Raw genomic sequence first — 24,116 nt, forward strand, 5'->3', positions numbered from 1 at the left:
CTTGGTGTAGCAATTTTAAAGGCCAATAGTGTACTTTACCAGTAACATTTCAGGTAGCCCGCGCTGTAGAATCGCAGCTTAGAGTGTCGACGGTAATAGTGTGGTTCACATGTGCACGAGACAGAGTGCAGCACTGGTGGTGGCCGACTCTGCAGTAGCCCTCCCTCCTTTCACCTCCCCCCCCCTGCCCTCCCCCTCCCCGCCATTCTCTAATCGAATTAGTAAAAGGATAGGCCGTGGCAGTCCTCCGGCAGAGCCGCGTCCCGGGCTGCAGCGGCTACGGCTGCGTCGCGCCAGCAGCAGGCAGCCGGCAGGTAGAGCAGAGCAGAGCACAGTAGCACAGAGGGTAGATCGATGGCGCCGCTGCGGCCGCACGCGACTCTCCAGCGCGGGCGCCCGCGCCTGCGTCTGCAGGAATGGCTCCTTTCGCCTTCTGTACAGCGCTGCCTAATTCTGGACGCCAATTAGTTGGCCTCATTTGCTTCTCTTCGGGCAAAACTTCGCGCACTCCTCCTGTAATGAGGCACGCGATCGCGGTTTTCAAGTGGTTCGTTTCAGCGCTCAGAGAGGAAATTGCTGTAAGGTACTGTGGTAGGTAGTTGACTCGGTCATGCACGCTTACCGAAGTCAGACTTTGGTGTAAACCAGAAAAACACAGGTGAGGCCTCTAACGCACATTAGCACGCTGGCACAAATATTCAATCGATTTCCGGTCAGATGGTCGAAAAGTGCCGTAAAAAATATTTGTGGCACTCTTGTCCGTAGACGGACTAAGAGACGCACAAATATTGACCTCGACGGCGAGTGTTCATCAGAGACAAGGGTATCGTCAGGAGTGCCCCAGGGACGTGTGATAGGACCGCTGTTACCATCTATGCACACAAATGTGGAGGACAGGGTGGGCGGCAATCTGCGGTTGTCTGCTGATGATGCTGTGGTGTACGGTAAGGTGTCGAAGTTGAGTGACTGTAGGAGAATACGAGATGACTTAGACAAAATTTCTAGTTCGTGAGATAAATGGCAGCTAGCTCTAAATGGAAGAAAATATAAGTTAATGCGGACGCGTAGGAGAAACACAAGCATAATGTTCGGATTCAGCTTTATTAGTGTCCTGCTTGGCACAGTCATGTCGTTTAGATATCTATGCGTAACGCTACAAAGCAATATGAAATGGAATGAGCATGTAAAGACTGTAGCAGGGAAGGCGACTTCGGTTTATTGGGAGAACCATAGGAAAGTGTGCTTCATCTGTAAAGGAGAGAGCATATAGGACACTGGTCCGATTCATTGTTGAGTACTGTTAGTGTGGTATCCGCACCAGGTCGGATGAAAGGAAAACAAAACGATTCAGAGGTGGGCTGCTAGATTTGTTACCGGTAGGTTCAAACAACACGCGATTGTTACAGAGGTGCTTCGGGAATTCAAATAGGAATTCCTGGAGGAAAGACGACGTTCTTTTCGGGAAGCACATTTCAGATAATTTAGAGAAAAGGCATTTGAGGCTGCCTGCAGAAAGGTTCTACTGGCGCCAAAGTACATTTCGCGGAAGGACCATGGAGATGAGATCAGCAAGGTTAGGGCTCTTATGGGGGCATATAGATAGTCTCTTTTCTCTCGCTCTATTTGAGAGCGGAACAGGAAAGGAAATGTATAGTACTGGTACAATGTACCCTGCGCTACACATCATAGGGTGGCTTGTGAAGTGTGTATGTATATGCAATTGTACAATGTTGGATTACACGACTCGTGACAAATTACTGGTAGCAGTAACTACCAAAAATACCTAGGAGTAACCAGTCGAAGCGCAGAGCAGTGTTACCAAATAAGACAAATCGTAGGACAAACAAAGCCAGACTGTGAATCTGAAGGAAATAGAATTCATCCAAGAAATACGTTGCTTCCGAGAAATTTAAATTATTGGTCAACAGTAACAGTAGGGGTAATACTGGGAGAGGGGGGGGGGGGGCAGGAGAGAGAGATTGAGAGAGATTGAGAGAGATTGAGAGAGATTGAGAGAGATTGAGAGAGATTGAGAGAGATTGAGAGAGATTGAGAGAGATTGAGAGAGATTGAGAGAGATTGAGAGAGATTGAGAGAGATTGAGAGAGATTGAGAGAGATTGAGAGAGATTGAGAGAGATTGAGAGAGATTGAGAGAGATTGAGAGAGATTGAGAGAGATTGAGAGAGAGGGGGAGAGAGAGATTGAGAGAGAGGGGGAAGCATGATCGACAAACTACAGTGGCACACGGTACAGTAGAGGAGCTGTCCATCACGGAGAGGTTTACACTTTAAATTCTGAGACCTTATGTTCAAAGAACACTTCTTCCTACAAAACTCTGTCGAAATGACCACACAGAGATAATCAGGCTTCGTACGGAAGTTTTCCGACGGTCGTCCTTCCCACCGACCATTCGCTAATGGAACAAGGAAGGAGCAAAGATAGTTGTACCAGAACTACGCTCCGCCGCATACAGTAAGACTGTATGCAGAGTGTAGGTGTAAAGGAGAAGAGCGTGTCTCTTCCAGGTTGCGATCAAAAACGTGCCAGCTACGCAGGTTAAATTTCACGCTTCTCCACATTTTCTTGTCACTCTGGTGGGCTGCCGGTCGAGTTCACTTAATCAAGAGTTTAGTCCTATTGGAGACGATCAGGCGAAGGACTGATACCGGGTATCTCTCTGCAATTGAAACGTCCCCTTTGAACAATTATACATGACTGTCCTTAAACTGACACACAATATTTTTAGCGCAACGCAATCTGACTTTCAATAATCCCTACAAAAAAATGGCCCCGACTAACATTAACCTATGCCTTTCACAAATCAATCACCTCACAAAAATCTTCGTTACTCAAACTACTGCAATACAGCGAGCGCCACTACTGCCAGCTAAATAAAAGATTCAAACTACGGAAGGCACTGACTACTGATATGCATAGTTAGCAAATGAAAGATTTTAATAGAGAACAAACAATGTATTTACCTTAATAGTGTTGAAAAATCATAATATACATAGCAGTTCATGACATCCAGTCTTACAAATTTCAAAACTGCGCCATTTCTCTTCCCACATCCACCACTGCTGGCGGCTCACCTCCAACTGCGCAACGCTACACGCTGTTCACATCCAGCTGCCCAACACTACAATGGCAGACAACAATGCAAACTAGCCACAGACTGCACACAGCACAGCCAGTGATTTTCATACAGAGCGCTACGTAACGTTGCCAATAAGAAAACATAAACAGCCTACTTACACAATGATACAACCAAATGTTAAATTGCTATAAATGGGTAGTGAATTCTTAGGTTAACATTCGTAATGTGTCACGTCTGATACCCCATGTCGATACAACACAGAGCCCAGAGTCATAAACCCTAAATCTGTACATAGCTCTACACAATATGAGAGAGAATTCCCACTGTCTTGCATTTTCGTTGGAAGCAAATTTCAGGATTTAACTCAAGATCCAAGTGATGGCACAGTCATTGACACTATGCCGGTCTTCAGGGATAGTCCTGAATCGTCTTGTAGCAGCAAGGAGTAACACATCGTTGTCAAAGTGACAGTGGATGTTTAAATAGGAGTATTAATTCAGTGGTAGAATACAGATTGCTGCCTTTGAATTCACCTAGTCGCACAGTGACGTCAATGTCATAAGAGTGAATACAGCATACTGTTAAACATGACTCTCCTTAACGAAATACTTCATTTTATTAGCCTCTAGAACGTTATGTGAGCTTCTCACAGTTGAGTAGTACTCTCCACTCATAACATTTAATTCGAGATGTCTATGAAAATTTCTTCCAGAGGTGAAGTAGCCCACATAACTGAATATATGTGAAATTACCGTTCAGATTGTGGTTAAGTTTCTCATATGAATATTTATTTTATAGCGTATGGCAATACAGCGACAATATTTTATATAAGTACAACAATATGTAAACGAAATGTAAAAAACAAACCAATGTGTAAATAGTACATGTGAAAAAACAAGCAATAGCACAAAAGGGTAAAGTACAAACACTCAAGATAAAATAACTACACGTTAAAAGCTTGGCAAACCTGACTAGAAACTCATTCGTATATTTAAAGCTCAATATCTCGATTGCACAGCCAATCCAAAGCAGAGGGTTTCACATATACAACCTCAGAGACAGGTCCGGCGTATCTTCTTAAGAGGCATTCCTCAATACTTTGGTGGACGTTTTGTTCTGGTGTTCCACAGTCACAGGCTGGTGAGTCGCATAGGCCTCACTTGTACTTAACATGCGTTGCATCTTGCATGGTCCGTTCTGATACGGTTTAATTTAGTCCAGGTACATCTCTTCAGGTCAAAGCCCGGTAATTCCAGAGTAGTATCTTGGATACCTTGATTATTAATTCCAGAAATGCCATCACACATTCATTCAAATGTATACAAGAACGGGAATGAATATATATTTCGTGTCGCGACACTTACGCGCATTTAAATGCACACTTCTCGCTACAGTTCCCACTAAGAACTAAACGAACATTGAAGTGGAAAATTGTCAGTATCCTGCCTTGCAGAAGACTACAGTGCGTAGAACAAGCCTTCCTTTAAGACCGCATGAAGGTCTCGTGCGTTTGGTGGCGGAGATACGGCGGCGTTGAAGTTAGACAAGATGAGATCACAAACCAACTTTAATTTCTGCCGCGCAAACGGATGGCATGTGCCGCCCCTTTTGGACTTTATTAGGACCGGTACTGGTGTGAAATCACGTCACGTATACGGAAGTGAAGTAATTCTAGCAGGCAGAGTGCGTAATGCTCTTCATCTGTTGTCATGGGAATGTGGCACAGCCATACCCTCCACACGTTAACAAAACTACCGTCACACGACTCAACAGGCGAGCAGTTCGTTATGTCTTTAACTACTTGCACAGGCGACATTTGCGTACATGACTTCGTATTAGTGAAGACTGCTATAAAAGTCATTGTTAACATACCTGTCATTTTAGTTTTGTTGAATGGGATAAGAATTAAGCATTGGTGGCAAATCGCTTATCGCTGTGAATTAAATACAATCTGAGCACTGTATCTCATTTTCATCTCATAGTAGGTACATCAAAATTTGTCTTTGTATTTTAATGCATGCGGCCATGCTATGAATAGACAGGAGAGGGGAGAAGCATTTTTCCAGCGTTGATGCAATTTCCATAGAGCGTATTTTATGTCCGCTACTTAGGTAATTTTTTCTTTTAATTTATTGGCTTTCAGGAGAGCGCATACACCCATCTCAACAGCGGAATGACATTTAGGACCATACAAACGTTAGGACAACACAACACCCAGTCCCCGAGGAGAAAATCTCCGTCCCGAAGGGAGAACAGAACCCGGGCAGCTTACCTAGCAATTCGCCGCGGTAGATAATTTCCTTATCCGAAATACCTGCTCCTTCACTTATCGAAACCAGCCAGCATAAATAAATTCTATTCCAATAAATTTTACAGTATGATGTGCCATGGCCACCTTGAAACGCTTCGAACAGTGTACTACTACTACTACTACTACTAATGCTGCTGCTTCTGCTGCCACCACCGTCAAGGAAAGCAAAATCGATGTGGGATTGCGTCTGTCCACTTTAGCACTGCTCCGACGCCTTCTTATCACAGCATTAACTGCCAAAGCCGGACATTGTCATCATTTGGCCTTACATTGGTTAAAAGCAAAACGTTACAGCTCTCGGCTGAAGTGTCCCCCCCAGTACGCTTAATGATCGTACCTTTGTCTTGTTGCAGGATGGCCATGGAGACGCTGGCGCAGTCGCCGAACGCGCGGATCTGCAAGACGGTGCTGGAGAAGTACATGCGACTTCCGCAGCCCGACAACAAGGTCCAGGCCACGTACATCTGGATTGACGGCACGGGCGAGAACCTTAGGGCCAAGGATCGCACGTTACCTTCCCTGCCTAAGTCCATCAAAGGTGAGTCTGCTTAGCCAGATTATCAATCAGTAATCGTCATAAGTAAATACACCGAGGTAGCAGAAGTCGTGAGATACCTCCTATCATCGTATCGGATCTCCTCTTGCCCAGTGTAGGGCAGCAACTCTCGTGGCATGGACTCAACAATTCGTTGGAAGTCCCTGCAGAAAAATATTAAGCCATGCTGCCCCTATAGCTGTCCATAATTGCGAAAGTGTTGTTGATGCAGCATCTTCTGCACGAACTGATCTCCCGATTATGCCCCCCCCCCCCCCTCCCCGCCCCCCAAAAAAATGGTTCAAATGGCTCTGAGCACTATGGGACTTACCTTCTGAGGTCATCAGTCCCCTAGAACTTAGAACTACTTAAACCTAACTAACCTACAGACATCACACACATCCATGCCCGAGGCAGGATTCGAACCTGCGACCGTAGCGGTCGCGCGGTTCCAGACTGTAGCACCTAGAACCACTCGGCCACTCCGGCCGGCGATTATGCCCCATAAATGTTCGATAGGAATCATGTCGGGCTATCTGGGTGGCCAAATAATTCACTCAGACTGGCCAGAATGCTTTCCAAACCAATCATGAACAATTGTGGCACGGTCACATGGTGCACTGTTATCCATAAAAATTCCAACGTTGTTTGGGAACATGATATCGATGAATGGCTGAAAATGGCCTCAGAGTAGGCGAAAATAGCTATTTCTAATCAATGATTGGTTCAGTTGGACCAAAGGACCTAGTCCCTTCCATGTAAACACGGCCCACACCATTAGGGAGCCACCATCAACTTGCATAGTACCTTGCTGACAACTTGGGTCAATGACTTCGTGTGGTCTGCACCACACTCGAACCATACCATCAGCTCTTATCCGAAACAGGGACAATTCTGACCAGGCCACGGTTTTCCAGTCGTCTAGAGTACAATCGATACGGTCACGAACTCGGGAACAGCGCTGCAGGCGATGACGTGCTGTAAGCAAAGATACTCGCGTTGGACGCCTGCTGCCATAGCTCATTAATGCTAAATTTCGCCAAACTGTCCTAACGGATACGTTCGCCGTACGTCCCACACGGATTTCAGCGGTTATTTCGAGCAGTGTTGGTTGTCTGTTAGCACTAACATCTCTACGCGTACGCCGCTGCTCTCGGTCGTTAAGTGAAGACCGCCGGGCACTGCACTGTCCGTGGTGAAATGTAATGCCTGAAATTTGGTACTCTCGGCACATTCTTGACACTGTGCATCTTGGAATATTGAATTTCCTAACGATTTCCAAAATGTAATGTCCCATGCGTCTAGCGCCAACTATCACTCAGAGTTCAAAGTCTGTTAATTCCCGTGGCGCGGTCATAATCATGTCGGAAACCTTTCAACATGAATCACCTGAGTTCAAACGGGAGCTCCGCCAATGCACTGCCTTGCTATACCTCGTGTATACGGTACTACCGACATCTGTATATGTGCATATCGCTATCCGAAGACTTTAGTCACGTCAGTATGTAAACGTTCGTGAACTTATGCCTGCCTCGACCTTTCTCGTAGATGTCGAACTAAGTTTCACACGCTTTGTGCAATACATCCAGAGTGCATCATCGTAGTGGACCAACTTTCGATATCGTCCGAAATCCACACAATCGATGCAGCTCCTTAAATTCCTTTTTTAAAAACAAAAGTAACAATTGTCTTAACAATAACTTCCCAACTCCCGAAATTAGTAAAGCATAGACTCTGATCTATTTAACGTTGTAAGAGGTAAAACAAACTACGTATTTAATGTGGTTTCCAGGGTAGTGACTAGTGACCTGTACGCAGAAATGCTATCAGAGCTGTCCATTTCACAGACAGGAAGAACAATGTGGTGACAGATTGTGGCCTGAGGTAGCTCTGATATGAACCCTCAAGGGCCCACACTCAACTCCCTAACGTCAGCGATCTCTCCATCACTGGGATTAATAGAGCCTCGCCAGATCAGCGCAGATTAGTTCGTGGCTGTGGGATCCCCAGCGGCTAGCCACGTCGGCAGGATCAATGTCCAACAGGCACGGCAGCTGTGATGGTCGTCTTGTCGTTTGTGCCGAAACAATGGCAATTAACCGTGATGCAAGACTGACCAGTTCTCAAACAGTGTCAGAACGTCCGATAACGTCTCTTCTTGTAATAAATACGACAGATTAAAGTTCAATTATCACTGTTTCAGATTATGAGTTCCGACATTTATTATCTATGTAGTTGGAAAGCAGCTTATCTAACTGAATTCTCACAAATAAACTCCAGCAAGGAAACAATAATCACTCTAATGTCTGTTAAGGAACGAATCAATCATTTTTATTGTCGTCTACCAATACAATCGTGAAATGGTTCATTTGCTCGTAATGAGTTTTACACCTACAAAACTACTGCGATTGACAACTGAGAAAGAAACTAAACAGCGCGCGTCATGATGTATTACAAAAGATCGGCAGACTAATACACACCAAACAAAGGAAGAGGTACATTCCCTATTAGAGTAATAAAGACGTGAAAAATAGAACAAATCTTCTCCAATTGACTCTTCTACACTGCATCGGAGTGTACGCTACTAAAAAAAAAATATTAGCAGTTTAAAATTTTAATATTCTTGCAGAAAAATCTATACCAGTAATAAAGCTGTAAGACTGTCGTATCTGAATACACTAAGGTCCAAAACTGCTAGACAAATCATGATAAGTTGTCACAGGCACTTAAGCGTCGTGTGCTACGTACAGGTTTTAGTAGATAAAAAACTGGAACGCGGAAAAAGATATAGTAATTTAAAGTTTTATGTAAAATCGTCTACTCAGTAGCTCGGATGTTTAATAGTCACGGCATAGTACACCAAAGAAGCAATAGATGAACTGTTAGTTCTTTTAACACAGTATTTTTGGACGCTTACGCCATCAACAGAATTAAGCGCTGCAATCTTATCTTTATGAATACAAACTAAAAACGAAATTAGTTGGCTAAGATATACGGTTTTACTGATTTAACTTCGTGTATTAAAAACTTGACTTTGCTTTGCTTCTTTCGCTTGATTTTATATTTTTTGATAGGAAAAATGAATTTATCAAGTTTGCCTTGTGATTTCCGTGCCTAGTTATTATATTTTGATTTCTTTTTTTTTACAAATAAAAACGCCTGGAAAACGGTAGTCTTTTTGAATACGCAGAATGGCTAAAAGACGGAAGACCGCGCGGTCTCAAGAATCCAGTGATCACGAGAAAAGACTTGCTGCGACTCGCTAACATCCGGCTTCAGCTGACTCTTTTGGGGACTCGTTCCGAAAGTGAGGCGCAACGTAACTCCGATTGAGAGCGTCATGCATTCTCTCTCTCTCTCTCTCTCTCTCTCTCTCTCTCTCTCTCTCTCTCTCTCCTCGAACCCTTCATTCACAGAGGCTTAAAGTTACTTCTCTCCAAGGTAACATCATAAAAGCGGAAATTTTGGCGGGAAGTGGCTCAGCCTAGCAAGCTTTTATACCCCGAATCCCGTTTATTTCTAGGGATTTCCCATTTCGCTTTAAAAGCAAAAGTTCAGATGCTGCGTGTTGCGAGCATGGACCTTAGTGTCACTTGCTTTCAGCACTGCCAGCTCTACACTGCTCCCTCCCGTGGTAATGAAACGAACAAGCTCTTCGTCAATGTCCCTATTCATATCCCATCAAACTTTGTATGCAAAGAAGTTTTATAAATCAAAAATAAATTCTACAAGCACCTAGTCTTGGAAACAGCTATAAATAAATACCCGGGCAACGCTGCGTTTTTCAGCTGGAATTAAATGGCAACTGCTTACTGGGATTGTAACTGTATACGTAATAATGACAGCTCAGCTGGGAGGAAGATGAGGAGAGTCCACAAGTTTCTGCAGGTATGCCATATCCAGGTGAAGGCGCTGATTATTGTATCCCTCAGTGCTACCAGATTCCAGAGGTGTAAACTGCTACGTTTCTCCCGCTATTCAACATTGTCCTAGACAATTTCTATGGGATTAAGATGGGTGATTTAGCGGGCCACTGCAGATGCGTCAGGGCGCCTCAGTGATTGGTTTGACAATCCTTGGAAGCAGCTACGAAGGGGGAATCCATACTACACTCCCCATGAAGATGTGGAAGAATGGGCGGCGAATGATCGCTGAGAATGTTGCTATAATCCTGGCTTATGATCCCGGTAACCTGAATAAGTGTGCCCAAATCATGATACGAAAATCACCTCCAAAATATGACCGAATCACCTACGATTTGAATTGCATTCTCTGCAGGCTGCCGCTTTAAACCACTCATTGGAGACGAGACACCTTGCATCATTTGAAAACAGGCAAAATGACGACTAATCTAATTTCACTACACGCCTCCTCTCACCAGTTGTCCAGCTTGTGTGTTGTTTGGCCCACTTAAGACATGTAACTTTACGTGCCACTATGATCAATGGCCTTTTGCGAATTATCAGACTCCAAATGTCAATTAATGAAGTTCCCCTCGTAATTTTAGCTCGGAAATCTACACCTATACTCTGTAACCACCGTGAAATACATAGCAGAGGATGCGATCCATTGTACCAGTTAGTAGGGTTTCTTCCCGTTCCATTCACATACGGAGCGCGGGAAGAATTACTTTTAACTGCCTCCATGCCTGCTGTAATTAGTCTACTCTTGCCCTTGCGATTCCTAAGGGAGTAACACGTACGAGGTTGTAGTATATTCCTAGAATCATCGCTCAAACACGGTCCCTTAGACTTCGTAAACAGACTTTCTCGGAATAGTTTCCTGTATCTTAGTCTGCCAGTTCAGTTTCTTCAGCGTCTCTAGGACTCTCTCCCGTAGGTCGACCAAACCTGTGACCATTCATGTAGCCCTTCTGTCTATACATTCAGTATCCCGTTACTCCTATTTGTAAGAGGGCCACACCAACTTGAGCAGACTAGTTGCATTTCCCCAGTATTCTGCCAATAAAATCTACTACCTGCTTTACCCACGTCTGAGACTACGTGATAATTCCAGTTCATATCCCTACAAAGTGCTACACCCGGGCATTTGCATGAGTCGGCCGAATCCAAATGCGACTCATTGTTATAGGATACTAAGTTTCTTCGTTTTTTGAAGTGCACAATTTTACATTTCTGTACATTTAAAGCAATCAACTAATCTTTGCAGCACTTTGAACTCTTATCAAGATCCGACTGAATATTTATGCAGCTTCTTTCAGACAGTACTTCATTATAGATAGCTAGGTATCTACGAAAAGTCTGATGTTACTAGGAATATTATCAGCAAGGGCATTAATATAAAAAATGTATAATAAGGGCCCTACACTCTCCGCTGGGGGCACACCCGCAGTTACTTCTGTATCTGCCTATGACTCCATCCAACATAACTTGCTGTGTCCTCAGTGCCAAAAATTCTCAGACCACTCACAAATTTCTGTTGATACCCTATACGATCGTACTTTCGACCATAAGATTAACTGTGGTATTGAGTTAAATTCTTTTCAGAAATGGAAAAAATGTTGCCTCTAGTTGAGTGCCTTGATCCAGGACTTTCAGTATGTCATCGCTAAGCATCTTCATACGAGAGCTGGTCTTACGTCGAGTGGTACATCTCGCCTTCTAGACACGTTGGACGGTTTGCGCTGATACACCAGAAATCGGACTTCATTGATGGTGCGGGAACTACGCATGCACCTCTCTTCAGTATAGCTGCCGTCAGCACTGCAGGATCATATGACGGCCTTCTACCAGATGTGCCTTCCGCTCTTTTAAAGACGTAACTCGTATTTTGTCCGGGTGCTGATAAAGATATCAATCCGCTTTATGAACATATTCGCAAAAGCTAAAAAATATATGCAATTATATGTAGTCCTGGTGCAGCAGCTTCTCACAAAGTTAGCATCTTGTTGATAGGACTTGGCGTGCTTGCGCTGTTTTCCTTCAGCAGCGGGACGCAAACAGTGAGCGTGCTATCAGATGTTTGGAGCGGCGAGATAACGGCAGGGACGGCCGTCTGCCTGTTGCCAGGCAACACCGGTTTCTTCTGGCGTGGCGCACGTGTTTGCGAATGACATAATTCACGACTCCGTCCTTGCCTCTCATTCCAATCTGTGGCAAACAAGTATAATTAATGCCAATGAAAATACCCTTCGTCGCCAGGTTTAAAAGACGCGCGAACATTAAATTTTAATGGCCCAACCAAGGTCACGAGACAAACAAGTTGGAGTCGTCCTGTGAAAGCTCAGAAAATGGGAAACGTTCTACGGACGTTGCTATTCCCCTACGACTGATATACAGTAGTGTTTTCGCAATTCGTGTAGTTCAAGACCGTAAATATTGCTTCAAAGTTTGTCGAGTGTGGCGTCGGACGACATTGTTCAAATTACGCAATATTTCTGTGAGGCCGCCGCATGTCATTTTCATCCCCTGCAACAACACCCAGCTACTGTTGCACCTGAAGATAAAGACCAACTGCCTCTTAGAAATATTGTGACCGGGTAGCGCAGCGTTCAGCACAGTGACTGGGATTTGAGGACGACGGTTCAAACCCGCGCCCGGCCATCCTGATTAAAGTGTTCCCTGATTTCCCTAAATTGCTTAAGGCAAATGCCGGTAAGGTTCCTTCGAAAGGGCACGACCGGTTTCCTTCTCCATCCTGCCCTAATCAGATTTTGTGCTCCAATCACTTAGTTATAGACGGGACGTTAAACACTAACATCCTCCTCCCTAGCAATATTGTGCTGTAAAAATTACCACCTGACACATCACCAAAGAACCTTCCAGGCTGTTACGCTGGGAACATCTGGAATAGCACAGTAATTATTACATTATGCTCCACGTTCTCTGAACGTCCCCTACTGTTTAGATAATTATCCGTGCTTACATAACGGATCTTAAAAGTTCTCAGTACTTTTTAAGTTATGCAAGGTGAACCCAAACTAACTCATGAATGTCCTGAGCTTCTGCATGGACATTTCCCGAGTGTTTTGGTATAAGGGACTTCTGGTCTCTGGTGGCTCGTTACAGAGTGATAACATGATTGATTTGAATTGTTACTAGAGTTTTCTTTGTTTCTGCGAACGTACCTTCAAAACGGTTAGATAACTTCTAGCATGCAATGACCAAAACGTACAATAAAGAAAGTAGAACAACACAACCATCATACATGCACAAGGTGTGTTCAATAAGTAACGCAACACATTTTTTTCTGAAAGGATGTTGGTTTTGTTAAGAATTCCGAGACACCATATTATTCCTCACTCTTTTGGCTACAAAACCCTACTTTTCAACATAATCACCGTTCAGTGCGACGGCCTTATTCCACCTTACTGGGGCCGGCCGAGGTGGCCGAGCGGTTCTAGGCGCTCCAGTCTGGACCCGCGCGACCGTTACGGTCGCAGGTTCGAATCCAGCCTCGGGCATGGATGTGTGTGATGTCCTTAGGTTAGTTAGGTTTAAGTAGTTCTAAGTTCTAGGGGACTGATGACCTCAGATGTTGAGTCCCAAAGTGCTCAGAGCCATTTGAACCCACCTTACTGGGAGTGGCTGTATGCCCGCGCGATACCACTCTACTGGTTGATGTTGAAACCAACGTCTTGCTGCATCAGTAACCACTTCGTCATCCCGTACTGCTTCCCACGGAAGTCTGAACGTGCGAGACCTGGGCTGTAGGATGGATGAGGAGGAACAGTCCAATGAAGTTCTGTGAGCTCCTCTCGGATGCTCAGACTTGTGTGAGGCTTCACGTTCGCATTTCTGTAGCGACGAACACACTAAATTAGTTTCTTCCATTTCCTGACTGTAGCACGATACATTTGAGAGCTCATCGTTGCACCGTGGGAGAGAACATCAAACCGAATAACCACTTAAGAGCCCCAGAACACCGTCCTGACTTTACCGGCTGTGTGTGTTGCCTTGAACCTTTTCTTCGGAGGAGAGGTGGTTTAGCGCCACTCCGTGGATTGCCGTTCTGTTTGTCTGAAGTGATGAATCAGTGTTTCAGGGCGAGAGCAATTCCGCACAGATTTTCCTTCGTTTCTCTTTGTCTTCTGTTAGGCGGCGAAGAACTCAGCAGGCACTCACCTCTGAGTACCTCAACAGATAGACGAGTGCGTCAGCTCTACCAACAGAGACGTCCAGTTGTGCAGTGAGATGTTTATGATCCGTCAGACAACTAGAGAGTGTGACCGCACGCTCCAACATCGCAGGACTCGCCGCTGTGTAAGGCCAATGGCACACAGGAGAGGGGACAGGTTAACGCAACCATGTTGCGGTGATGACGGACGCCGCGCTTTTGTTCACTCCCAGGTCTCCGTAGACACTAAACAAGTGCCTGAGAATATCTACGATGCTCTGGTCTTTCCGCCAAAAGAAAATGACAGCTCTCTGCCTGGAACCTACCTCCGTCACAGACGCCATTTTGGAGGCTACATACAGTGCCGCCACCTGTCTGAACTTCATGAAACTATAGGAGCTGAAGTGGGAATATCCACGATGTCCCATAACAAATTTTGCATTTTTTAAATTGAAACTGGCCCAGAAAAAATGTTGCATTACTTACTGAACGCCCCTCGTATAAGAACTCAGCATAGCGTTAATGTGCCGCTTATACAAGTACATTACATTCAGTGAACCGATACCAGAGGCGCGTGTCAGACTGCTCTTAATTAGTGAATCCACCCATACTGCACAACTACAAAACTGCCAGAGAAAGAAACTCAGGATGGAAACGGTCTGTAATGAATACAATCTAGAGGACAAGCAGTAAAATGATTACTATTGTCAACAGAAAGCAAGGTGAGTGGATGTTGTATCCTACTCGGCGTAGGAACACAGCATACCTCAGTCACCGCGGTTTTCACGCAGAGACCGGTGGAACAAACAGGTGGTTTCTGCGGCCAACGACGATGGAGTTCACGAACTGAACGGCTGCTCAGCAGTCCAGAGCGTCTCGAAAGTCGTCGTAAGTGTGTGCAAACTGTCTAGGGAGAGATCCGAATCGAGAAACGTAAACATAGGAAAAGTCATACTGCGTTATCGAAGATGCGTATGGAAGGCTTCAGAAATAGAGAGAATTTGCGGAGCCACAATGATTTACGGACTCTGTCGCATCACTGGATGGACACACGTGACATGCCTGCTCGGAGCAAGCTGCAGTCGTGGTGTGAAGGTATCTTCGGGCTTTCCGCCGTGTCGATATTCGGGCTAGGTGAGGAATCCAAATCACTGCCAGATACTAAACGAAACGAATTTGGATCCAAAAAAGACACATCCCGCTTATTATTAACATTTGCACTGTTGTGCAGACATTTTCAGTGCAATGCACATACTAAGAAAAATAGGCGTGGAAGAGAGTACGAAATGGTTACCCTGTGACGAGCGACTGGAGACCATTGGCCCCTCGTACTAAAACACTCAGAAAATATCCTTGAACAGTCTCCAACATTTTTGTCGGAGTGTGTATTCACCATCTTCAATAGGTCATGGTTAAAATATTTTAATGCTTTCTATGATGTATTTAATACAGTTGCGGGAAAAATTCTCTCATTTGATGATTCATATCTGATGCCCAATTCTTGCGGCGTATGGCGCGAGTGTAGCCAAGATATGTAAGCAGCCTGTTGCAGACGGAATGTTTAATGGACATGGTAGTTTGTAGCGATTTAACCACCTTTGAACGTGGATGATGATACGTACAAGACTCTTGAGTCGTAGCATAGAAGAGAATACTGAAGCATGCGACCTTCTGGAGTTAAGTGTTTAAGATGGATCTTCAGTATCTCAGAAGCTGAGTTTCAAAACGAGTAAACCGCCACCCAAGGGCAACAGTGTTTGACGAGAGGACGCAGAACCATTTCGTATGACAGGCATTCGACTCAAAACGTACATTCGTCACCAGCTGACGACTCACTCTTGTCAGAGTGTATTCGTATATATACAATTTGTGAGAGTGTATAGGAAACTTATTACTTCTAACTAAAACATATTGTAAGAGAAAATAACAGAAAGAAAATACATATACAAAATAAAGGATAAATATAAGAAGTACTAAATAAAAGATTTTGCTTAAAGATTGTGTTGTTTATAGAAGAGGTTTTCCAAAACAGGAAATAAGGGGGAAGCAGCAGTCGTATTTAAAGGTTTATTTTTTCTGGAATGACGACCGAGCTTGCTGACATAACACTTCTATTGTCCCGTCGCTGCCTTTAGAGTGCTAATAAACAGCGTCGGGAAGCTATCGGGCGGTTTATGGCATACTGTCTCACTCTAAGTGTATGTCTTCAGCACCGTGTGTTACACTTCATGAATATCAAATAAACAATATGTAAGCTGCTCAGCTATTTCAAGTTATGCTCCCAGTACATCCCTGGCGGCACAGTTCACTTGGTCGTTTCCTTGCGTTCCCTACGTCGCTCGTATCGCGCCCTACTTTTGGCGGAGACACTGCAGAATGCTGTGGCTCTAACTTCACAGGGAGATTCGTAAGTGCTCTCATCGAATCGCAGAATTCTGGAAGACGAGGGTTCAAATCCCTGTCCGACCACCGAGATTTAGTTTCTCCGTGATTTCTGTAAATCGTTCCAAGAAAATGCCACGACGGGTCCTTTGAAAAATGCACAGCTGATTTCCTTCCCAACCCTTTCGTAATCAGAGTTTGTGCTCTATCTCAAACGATTGCAGAGTCGATGGTATGTTAAAATATCCGATGAGTCGTGAGAATTTAAGGAAAGTGGGAGTTTTAGGTGGTAAAACGAATAGATTATGGGTGGAGATTATTTGAAGACTAGCAGGGAATGAGAGGGAACGAGAATTCTGTAGCAATATTTTAGTGACAATTTGGTACGATATTGTTACACGAAACACGGAGCCCTGACCCCAATGTGTGTCGAATTTTCGTTAATATAGTGGAAGCGACTCTTTGAGCATGTGATCGCGTGACAGGATGAACAGATAGTCAGGACAGGTAAACAAATACGGTTTCATTCCTGTAAAATCATATTGAACGCAGCAAAGGCTCGAATAGGCAGAAAGATAAGGCCCTGTAGAAGATCTAGAATAAGACAAGAAATATAGTAAAAGCACCGGCGCAAGGAGAAATTTATAAATGCAGCAAATAAAGTAGGGAAAAGGGAATATAGGGGCCAAATACTTACTGATGGAAATTATGTAATGGCAATGAGGAAGAGCTGGACGAGAAATGAAAAGCATGAGAATGAGAAAGGTAGAGGTTGCAGATAGTACACCTGAAAGGCCTCTGGAGAAAAAAGAGCTCAGACGGCAAACCAGTACTAAGTAAAGGAGAGAAGGCCGAAAAGTGAAAAAGGGATTTATCGCAGGGCTACATGAAGGTCAGAAACTTGAAGACAGTTTCGTGGAAAAAGAAGAAGAAATAGATAGGGGACGAAATACTGAGACAAGACAAGACTGTGACGGCACTGACAGATGTAAGTAGCAACAAGTCACTTGGGTTAGCAGACATTTCTCAGAACTATTGAGATCCCTGTGAAAAAGTACCATTGCAAAACTATTCCACCTGGTAAGCTTTGTACGTGAGAGAGGCGAACTAACATCACACTTAAAGAATCGCAATTCCAAAAGACGGAGGTGCTCACGAGTGTAAATGCTACAACAATCATCAGTTTAGTCAGTCATAGTTACAAAATACTGATACGAAATATGCACATACTTACTTTAGGAGTTAGGGTTAAGAGTAAACCCACGTTTATAGCATGTATGTACTCAGGAAAAGTTATACAGATACTGTTCACCAGAACACTCTTTTAAATTCTGAAGGAAACCGGAATAAAATGTAGCAAGCGTTTGGATAATTACGACGCGTAGAAAAACCAGGCCAATAGTCATGATAGAAAAGCAGTTATTGAGAAGGAAATGAGACAGAGTTGTATCCTATCCCCTACGTTATTCATTCTATTCATAGAGCTAGCAATAAGGAAAAACAGGTAGAAATTTGGAAAGGGAATTGAAATTCGGGGATAAAAATAAAAATGGTCAGGGTTGTCGATGATATTGCAATTCTGTTACATCCATTAAAGGACTAGGAATATCAGGTGAACTGAATAAATAGTTGCTTGAAAAATTTATAAGATGAACATCAATAAAAGTTCAAAATGTTTCAAATGGCTCTGAGCACGATGGGACTTAACACTGAGGTCACCAGTCCCCTAGAACTTAGAACTACTTAAACCTAACTAACCTAAGGACATGACACACACCCATGCCCGAGGCAGGATTCGAACCTGCGACCGTAGTGTTCGCGCGGTTCTAGATTGTAGCGGCTAGAACCTCTCGGCCACTCCGGCCAGCTAATAAAGGTAAAACAAGGGTTATGCACTGTTGTCGAACTAAATCAGACGATGTTGAACTACATTAGAAAAACGGACTAAAAACAGTAAGCGTGTTTTGTTATATGGGCAGGAGAACAACTGAAGATGACTGAAGCAGAGAACAAAGAAACTCTGACAATAGCAAGAAAAACGTTGATAAAAAGGAATATTTTTAACATAAGTACTAGGAACTCTTCTCTGTAAGTATCTAGAAGGTAGCCATACATGGAAGTGAAACGTGTGCAATAAGTAGTTTAGAATAGAAGGAAATAGCTTTTGAAACTTGATTCTGCAGAAGAAATTCTGTTGATTACATGAGCAGACCGAATAATTAACGACAAGGTACTGAATTAGAGAGAAAATAAATATATAGCAAAACTCGGCTAAAAGAAGCTAAACACGCAGAAGTATCAAGTAATCGTTAATTTGATAATGAAGGGAAGTGTAAGAGGTAAAGATTGAAGAGGGAGACTAGGGCCTGACTACAGTAAACACTTTCATAATGGATGTGGGTTGTCGTAATTACGCAGACATGGAAATGCTTGCATAGAGTAGACTTCCTGCGTCATACCAGATTTACCACTACCAGGTGGTTATAATTAAAGTACAGCTATTCAGAGGTGCAGTGTGGGCTGTAATTATCTTAGGGCCGCTAAACTTAGTAGTTATACAAATGTATTAATGCACAATAATTTACACAAAAAGTTTGTTTTGGCCACCAGGTACAAATACGGTACTGTGCAGCATGTCGTCGACGTCTCTGGTGCTCACACTCATCAAATTGTGTAAATGGCGGTAATAATATCGACATTATGCCTGTCTCACTTTGCTGACCTTCTCTGCTCATGTCCCATTCGTAATCAATTACAAACGGAAAAATTTCTAGATATCTTTCTTGCATTAGCAGCGCCAGATATGCACGTGGTGGCCAAAATTTGAGCTAATTTTTTCCACCCTATATCGGTTCCGTATTAACGCATGAGAATATCTACAAAGTTTCGCTGCCATGCCATAGCTATAACACACAATGGATCTCTGTGAGTAGCTCCATTTCAACTATAACCATCCGGTACACCACCACCACCATCAACAACAACAATAACCATGATTATCTTCAAGACGCGAAATCTGTAACACATGATAAATACATCAACAGCTTGAGGCATTTAATATTCCACATCACTCGCTGGAGATTCCTTTCTCATAAAAGGCGGAAAGCTTGTGGCAAATTATGTACTGACACTGCAACAAGAAAAATCTGTTTCATTTATAAGCAAATATTTATATAGTCGGTGCGGAAAATAACTTCAACAAACAAAGGTTGCTTGGTTAACCGTTGTAGAAGTGTTGCTGAGCGGTGCGTGATGCGGGCCGCGGTGCTTGACCTGGTAGGGGGCGTCGCCGGGCCGCTATATATATACATACACCGGCGCGCACGCCGCACGCGCCGGTCACGTGAGTCCCACGGCACGCTGCAGGCGCGTTGCACGTGTCGCCCTGTGAAGGTCCTTCGCAACGCACTTCTCGTCTCCCGTCGCCAGGTGGACACTTCCTCCAAAAACGCGCGCGCGCACACACACACACACACACACACACACACACACACACACACACGTGTTTTGAATGTCTGTACAGAAATGTTTCAATCCCGTACGTACAGTGTAGTATACTGAGATACATGTTACAGTACCGATACTATTTTTCAGCACTCCATTCTCGCCTGTGTTTTCGCGTAAGTTGTTCAAATCATTTAACAAACTACTTTGTATGACTGGCAACTAGTGATTTATTACTCAATTTGAAGTACCTCTAGCGGTTTTCATTATTTTAATTTCAAAAATTCCTAAAATCTACCTGAATATGCAGATACGACAAGATACAAAATTTAAGACTGTTAGAAATTGTACATTATTAAGAGTTGTGAGAAGACAAAATTATTTCAAAAAGAACATATTAATAAGCTGTAACATAAAAGGAACAGCACTACAGACGATTTGAAGCAACATTCCATAGCATGAACTAAATCCACTTCACGTCAAACAAACCCGCGCATCATGGATGATGGATAGGGGAGGGAGGGAAGTGAGATGGCTAAAGAAAAGCAAGAATACTGCGCTGTATTAAGAAGTTACACGGATATTGTCTATAAGACAATTACTTTAAAACTAAAGAGCAATCAGGATAAAGCAGCTAGAATTGGTACATAAAGTATCTTGCTAAAATTAATAATTAAATGAAAACACTGACGTGAAATATTTAGTGGACGCAACTTTTACCAAAGGGTGGTCTGGGGTGTGTTAACTGCTTGCGCACAATGATTGGGGTCAGTTTACCTGCGACCATGCCGCGACATATTTTTTTGACACGCTGCCAGTAAGGGCGGCGACCTGCTAAAGTTGTCTTCTGCCGAGTAGGGCCGGCTAACTCCACAGTGAATGAAACATCAAAGACACTATGCGATTTCTCCGCCGTATCTCTCTAGCTAATCTATCAAATGACCTTGACGTCGTAGCCGTTAAATAATAGAGCGAGGTGGCGCAGTGGTTAGCACACTGGACTCGCATTCGGGAGGACGACGGTTCAACCCCGTCTCCGGCCATCCTGATTTAGGTTTTCCGTGATTTCCCTAAATCGTTTCAGGCAAATGCCGAGATGGTTCCTTTGAAAGGGCACGACCGATTTCCTTCCACATCCTTCCGTAACCCGAGCTTGCGCTCCGTCTCTAATGACCTCGTTGTCGACGAGACGTTAAACATTAATCAGCACCACCACCGTTAAATAATAACTTTCCTTGCAACGGTTCGCAAAGATCGCGTACTGAATGAAACAGCTGTGATCTACTTTTGGTCTTACCCAAGGAGCCAAGGCATCTTTCCGGACATGGTTTAGATAAGCCTCAAAATACTTAAACTAATATCACCACAGCAGGATTTGACCCCTGGTCCTATCACGCATGAAAATTTGTCATTACGCCACTGTTCTCGGCTTTAGGAATCAATTATGAGTCACTTAATATGGAGTCAGATGTATCAGTGAAGTAAGCTAAGACTTTTAAATAAATAAGTTTAAAGTACCATCTTCTGTGAAGTACGGAGAATTAAAGAAAGCTTTCGAATATTCCAAGTAAAACAATTTTTACCCTTATGGACACCAATATAGGATAGACAGTGTTCTCGGGAAGTATTATTTTCCGTGGTTATTGTCGTCTTATAAAACGTTTTCATGATGATGATGATGATGATGGTGAGATGGAGATCAGTGTTTAACTGCCCGTCGATATCGAGGTCATTAGAAACGGAGCACAAGCTCGGATTAGGGAAGGATGGAGGAGGAAAGCGGCCGTGGCCTTTCGAAGGAACCATCCCGGCATTTGGCTTAAGAGGTTTAGGAAAATCACGGAAATTCTAAATCAGGATGGCCGGACGTGGGTTTGAACCGTCGTCCTCCGGAACGAGAGTCCATCATGCTAACCACTGCGCTACTATGTTCGGTACGTTTTCATGAAAATGAGGGTTCACTGTGTAGAGCTTTCACATGTCTTGTTACATTATTATGTGCTCTTATTTGCCGAAGTAAGTTATTCGTCATCTATAAAGTACGCACAGACTTCCACTCCAGTGGATTGTGCACTGTTTCGATAGTTTCTGGCGGATTAAAACTATGCCCCGAATTATGACACTAACTCGGAATCTCTCCTTTAACGGGCCATGTTCTTACTGAGTAAGATATCCAGACATGATATGGACCCTCCATCATCGCTTTACTTCCGGCAGTACCTATTCCCTTCCTTCCAAACTCACATAAGCTAATTTGAATCTTGGTGAACGATCTCTCCTGGAAGGAAGGATATACGGAGACATGGCTCGGTCACAGTCCAAAAAAGATTCTGTGAGGTTTCTAAAGCTGGAATAGTAAAGCTGTGGTGGCGGGCCGTGAATCGTACCTGTATATCTGTCACTAGGCAAAGTTCTGGGTTCAAGTTTCGGTCAGGCACACAGTTTTAATCTCACGAAGTTTCATCTGTGAACGTGCTCACAAGTTCCCCTAACTAAACTGGTTTACTCCCTCAAGTTCCTGTAAAACTAGTTAAATCAGCTTCGTTTGTCTACGGTAGCCAACTCAGAGTAGTTATCAAACTGCAGCAGAAATTACGACGCTTTTAAAATAACTGCGTGCTGTCGACTGAAACAGCCGGCCGGAGTCGCCGCGCGGTTCTAGGCGCTACAGTCTGAAACCCCGCGACCTCTACGGTCTCAGGTTCGAATCTTGCCTCGGGCATGGATGTGTGCGATGTCCTTAGTTAGGTTTAAGAAGTTATACGTTCTAGGGGACTGTTGACCTCAGAAGTTAAGTCCCGTAGTGCTCAGTGCCATTCGACTGAAACATGTTGTCCTCGGAGGTCCAGAAAAATGCTTAGCAACATAAATTTATACCAGTGTTTCGGGGCAGGAAACATGTTTACAATAAAGGGATATAGAGGAAATACATTTCTGTGCTCGGTCTGCTAAACAAATGCATGAACGCAAAGCGGCTTTTTACATCATGAGAAGTTTACTCAGCAGTGATTACGGCCAGATTACGACATGCGATGCGACAGCTATCAGCTATTGACTCATTCAGGTATATTTGCGCAGCGCTGGGATACGGATTTTGCATTAACGAACACAAGCGAGAAGCTGTCGCTACAGACCCACAACAAAATCGTCCGTACAGAAAAATGGGTGTTGTTCAGATTGTGTAGGAATTACCCTTGCTATAGCCTAAATTCAGATGAGTTTCACTGAAAATGAACTGAGATTTTAGATTTTTCACAGCACCTGCTGCGCCATGTCGTTCATTGAGCTATTAATAGTGACTAGTTTTTGGCCACTCGTTACGATGTAAGAAGATAATGGTTATTGAGCTATGTAACTACATTACTGTGCAACATTGGATACTAAGCTGATGGGATTCTTCTGAAGTATTTGTTTTGGACAACACTTTAAACAAGGTACCCAAAGCACGAAGTTTTCTACTGCTCGTACTCTATTCGCCTGTAAGGCAGGTAACCTGTCACACATCTGCTGAGCTACCTTGTGTCCAACCTTTATATGTCGAGCGTCCAATGTGTAGGGATGTACTAAAGCACAATAAACTACGGCGCACATACTGATGACAATCAGTCGTTCTTACGACGTATCTGATTCACCATTTCTTCCTAGCCGGAGAAGCAACTCAGCTGCATTTACTTCTGTACGCGACTGATATGCCAGTTTATTTGACGTAGGAGACAGAATTAATTATTTTATCGTCTAATACAAGTGTTGTAATTAAACACTAATTTGTAAAAGTGCTGTTGCTTCAGAAATCGTGCTGTGTAAGAGTGAACTTGCTTTTAATTTCAAGAACACGTACTTCATGAAGTTTCGTTATGCGAGAGAGTGTAACGTCATCGATGTAGTTTGTAGAAAGCAGTTGACGCGACGGGAACGATACGTAGTCAATAAGAGGTTTTGACTGACCCAGCAAGGTTCATGTTACATGTATTCTAGAGAAAAAAACGCGGTGGATAAATGTGTTCTGCACTCTTGTTAAAGTAAATGGAAAAACTAACAGCCAATCACCCATGTCACATTCAACACTACAAGCAAAACGATCTGTGTTATCCTTTTTGGAAACTGTCGCTTACGTGCCAAAGTTAGATACTAGCCCATAATACTCCTCGATAATCTGTGTTTGCAAATAAAATGTGTAGAAGAGCGGAAACAAAGGAAGTAGACTACGATTTAATGTCCCGACGGCAACGACGAGATCATTAGACACGGAGCAGAAGCTCGGACTGTGGA

The 24,116-nt window shown here is 43.6% G+C and overlaps 1 protein-coding gene across 3 annotated transcripts in view; it reads left to right on the forward strand.

Moving 5' to 3' along the window:
* LOC124713025 (glutamine synthetase 2 cytoplasmic) overlaps positions 1 to 24,116 on the forward strand; it is a 414,124-nt gene that overhangs the window by 330,630 nt on the left and 59,378 nt on the right. For all 3 annotated transcript variants that reach the window (XM_047242917.1, XM_047242918.1, XM_047242919.1), the window contains exon 2: positions 5,764 to 5,948. In XM_047242917.1, coding sequence (XP_047098873.1) covers positions 5,764 to 5,948 — 185 coding nt within the window. The remainder of the gene's footprint in view (positions 1 to 5,763; positions 5,949 to 24,116) is intronic.

Source organism: Schistocerca piceifrons, chromosome 1, assembly GCF_021461385.2.
Source record: "Schistocerca piceifrons isolate TAMUIC-IGC-003096 chromosome 1, iqSchPice1.1, whole genome shotgun sequence".
NCBI classification, from domain to species: domain Eukaryota; kingdom Metazoa; phylum Arthropoda; class Insecta; order Orthoptera; family Acrididae; genus Schistocerca; species Schistocerca piceifrons.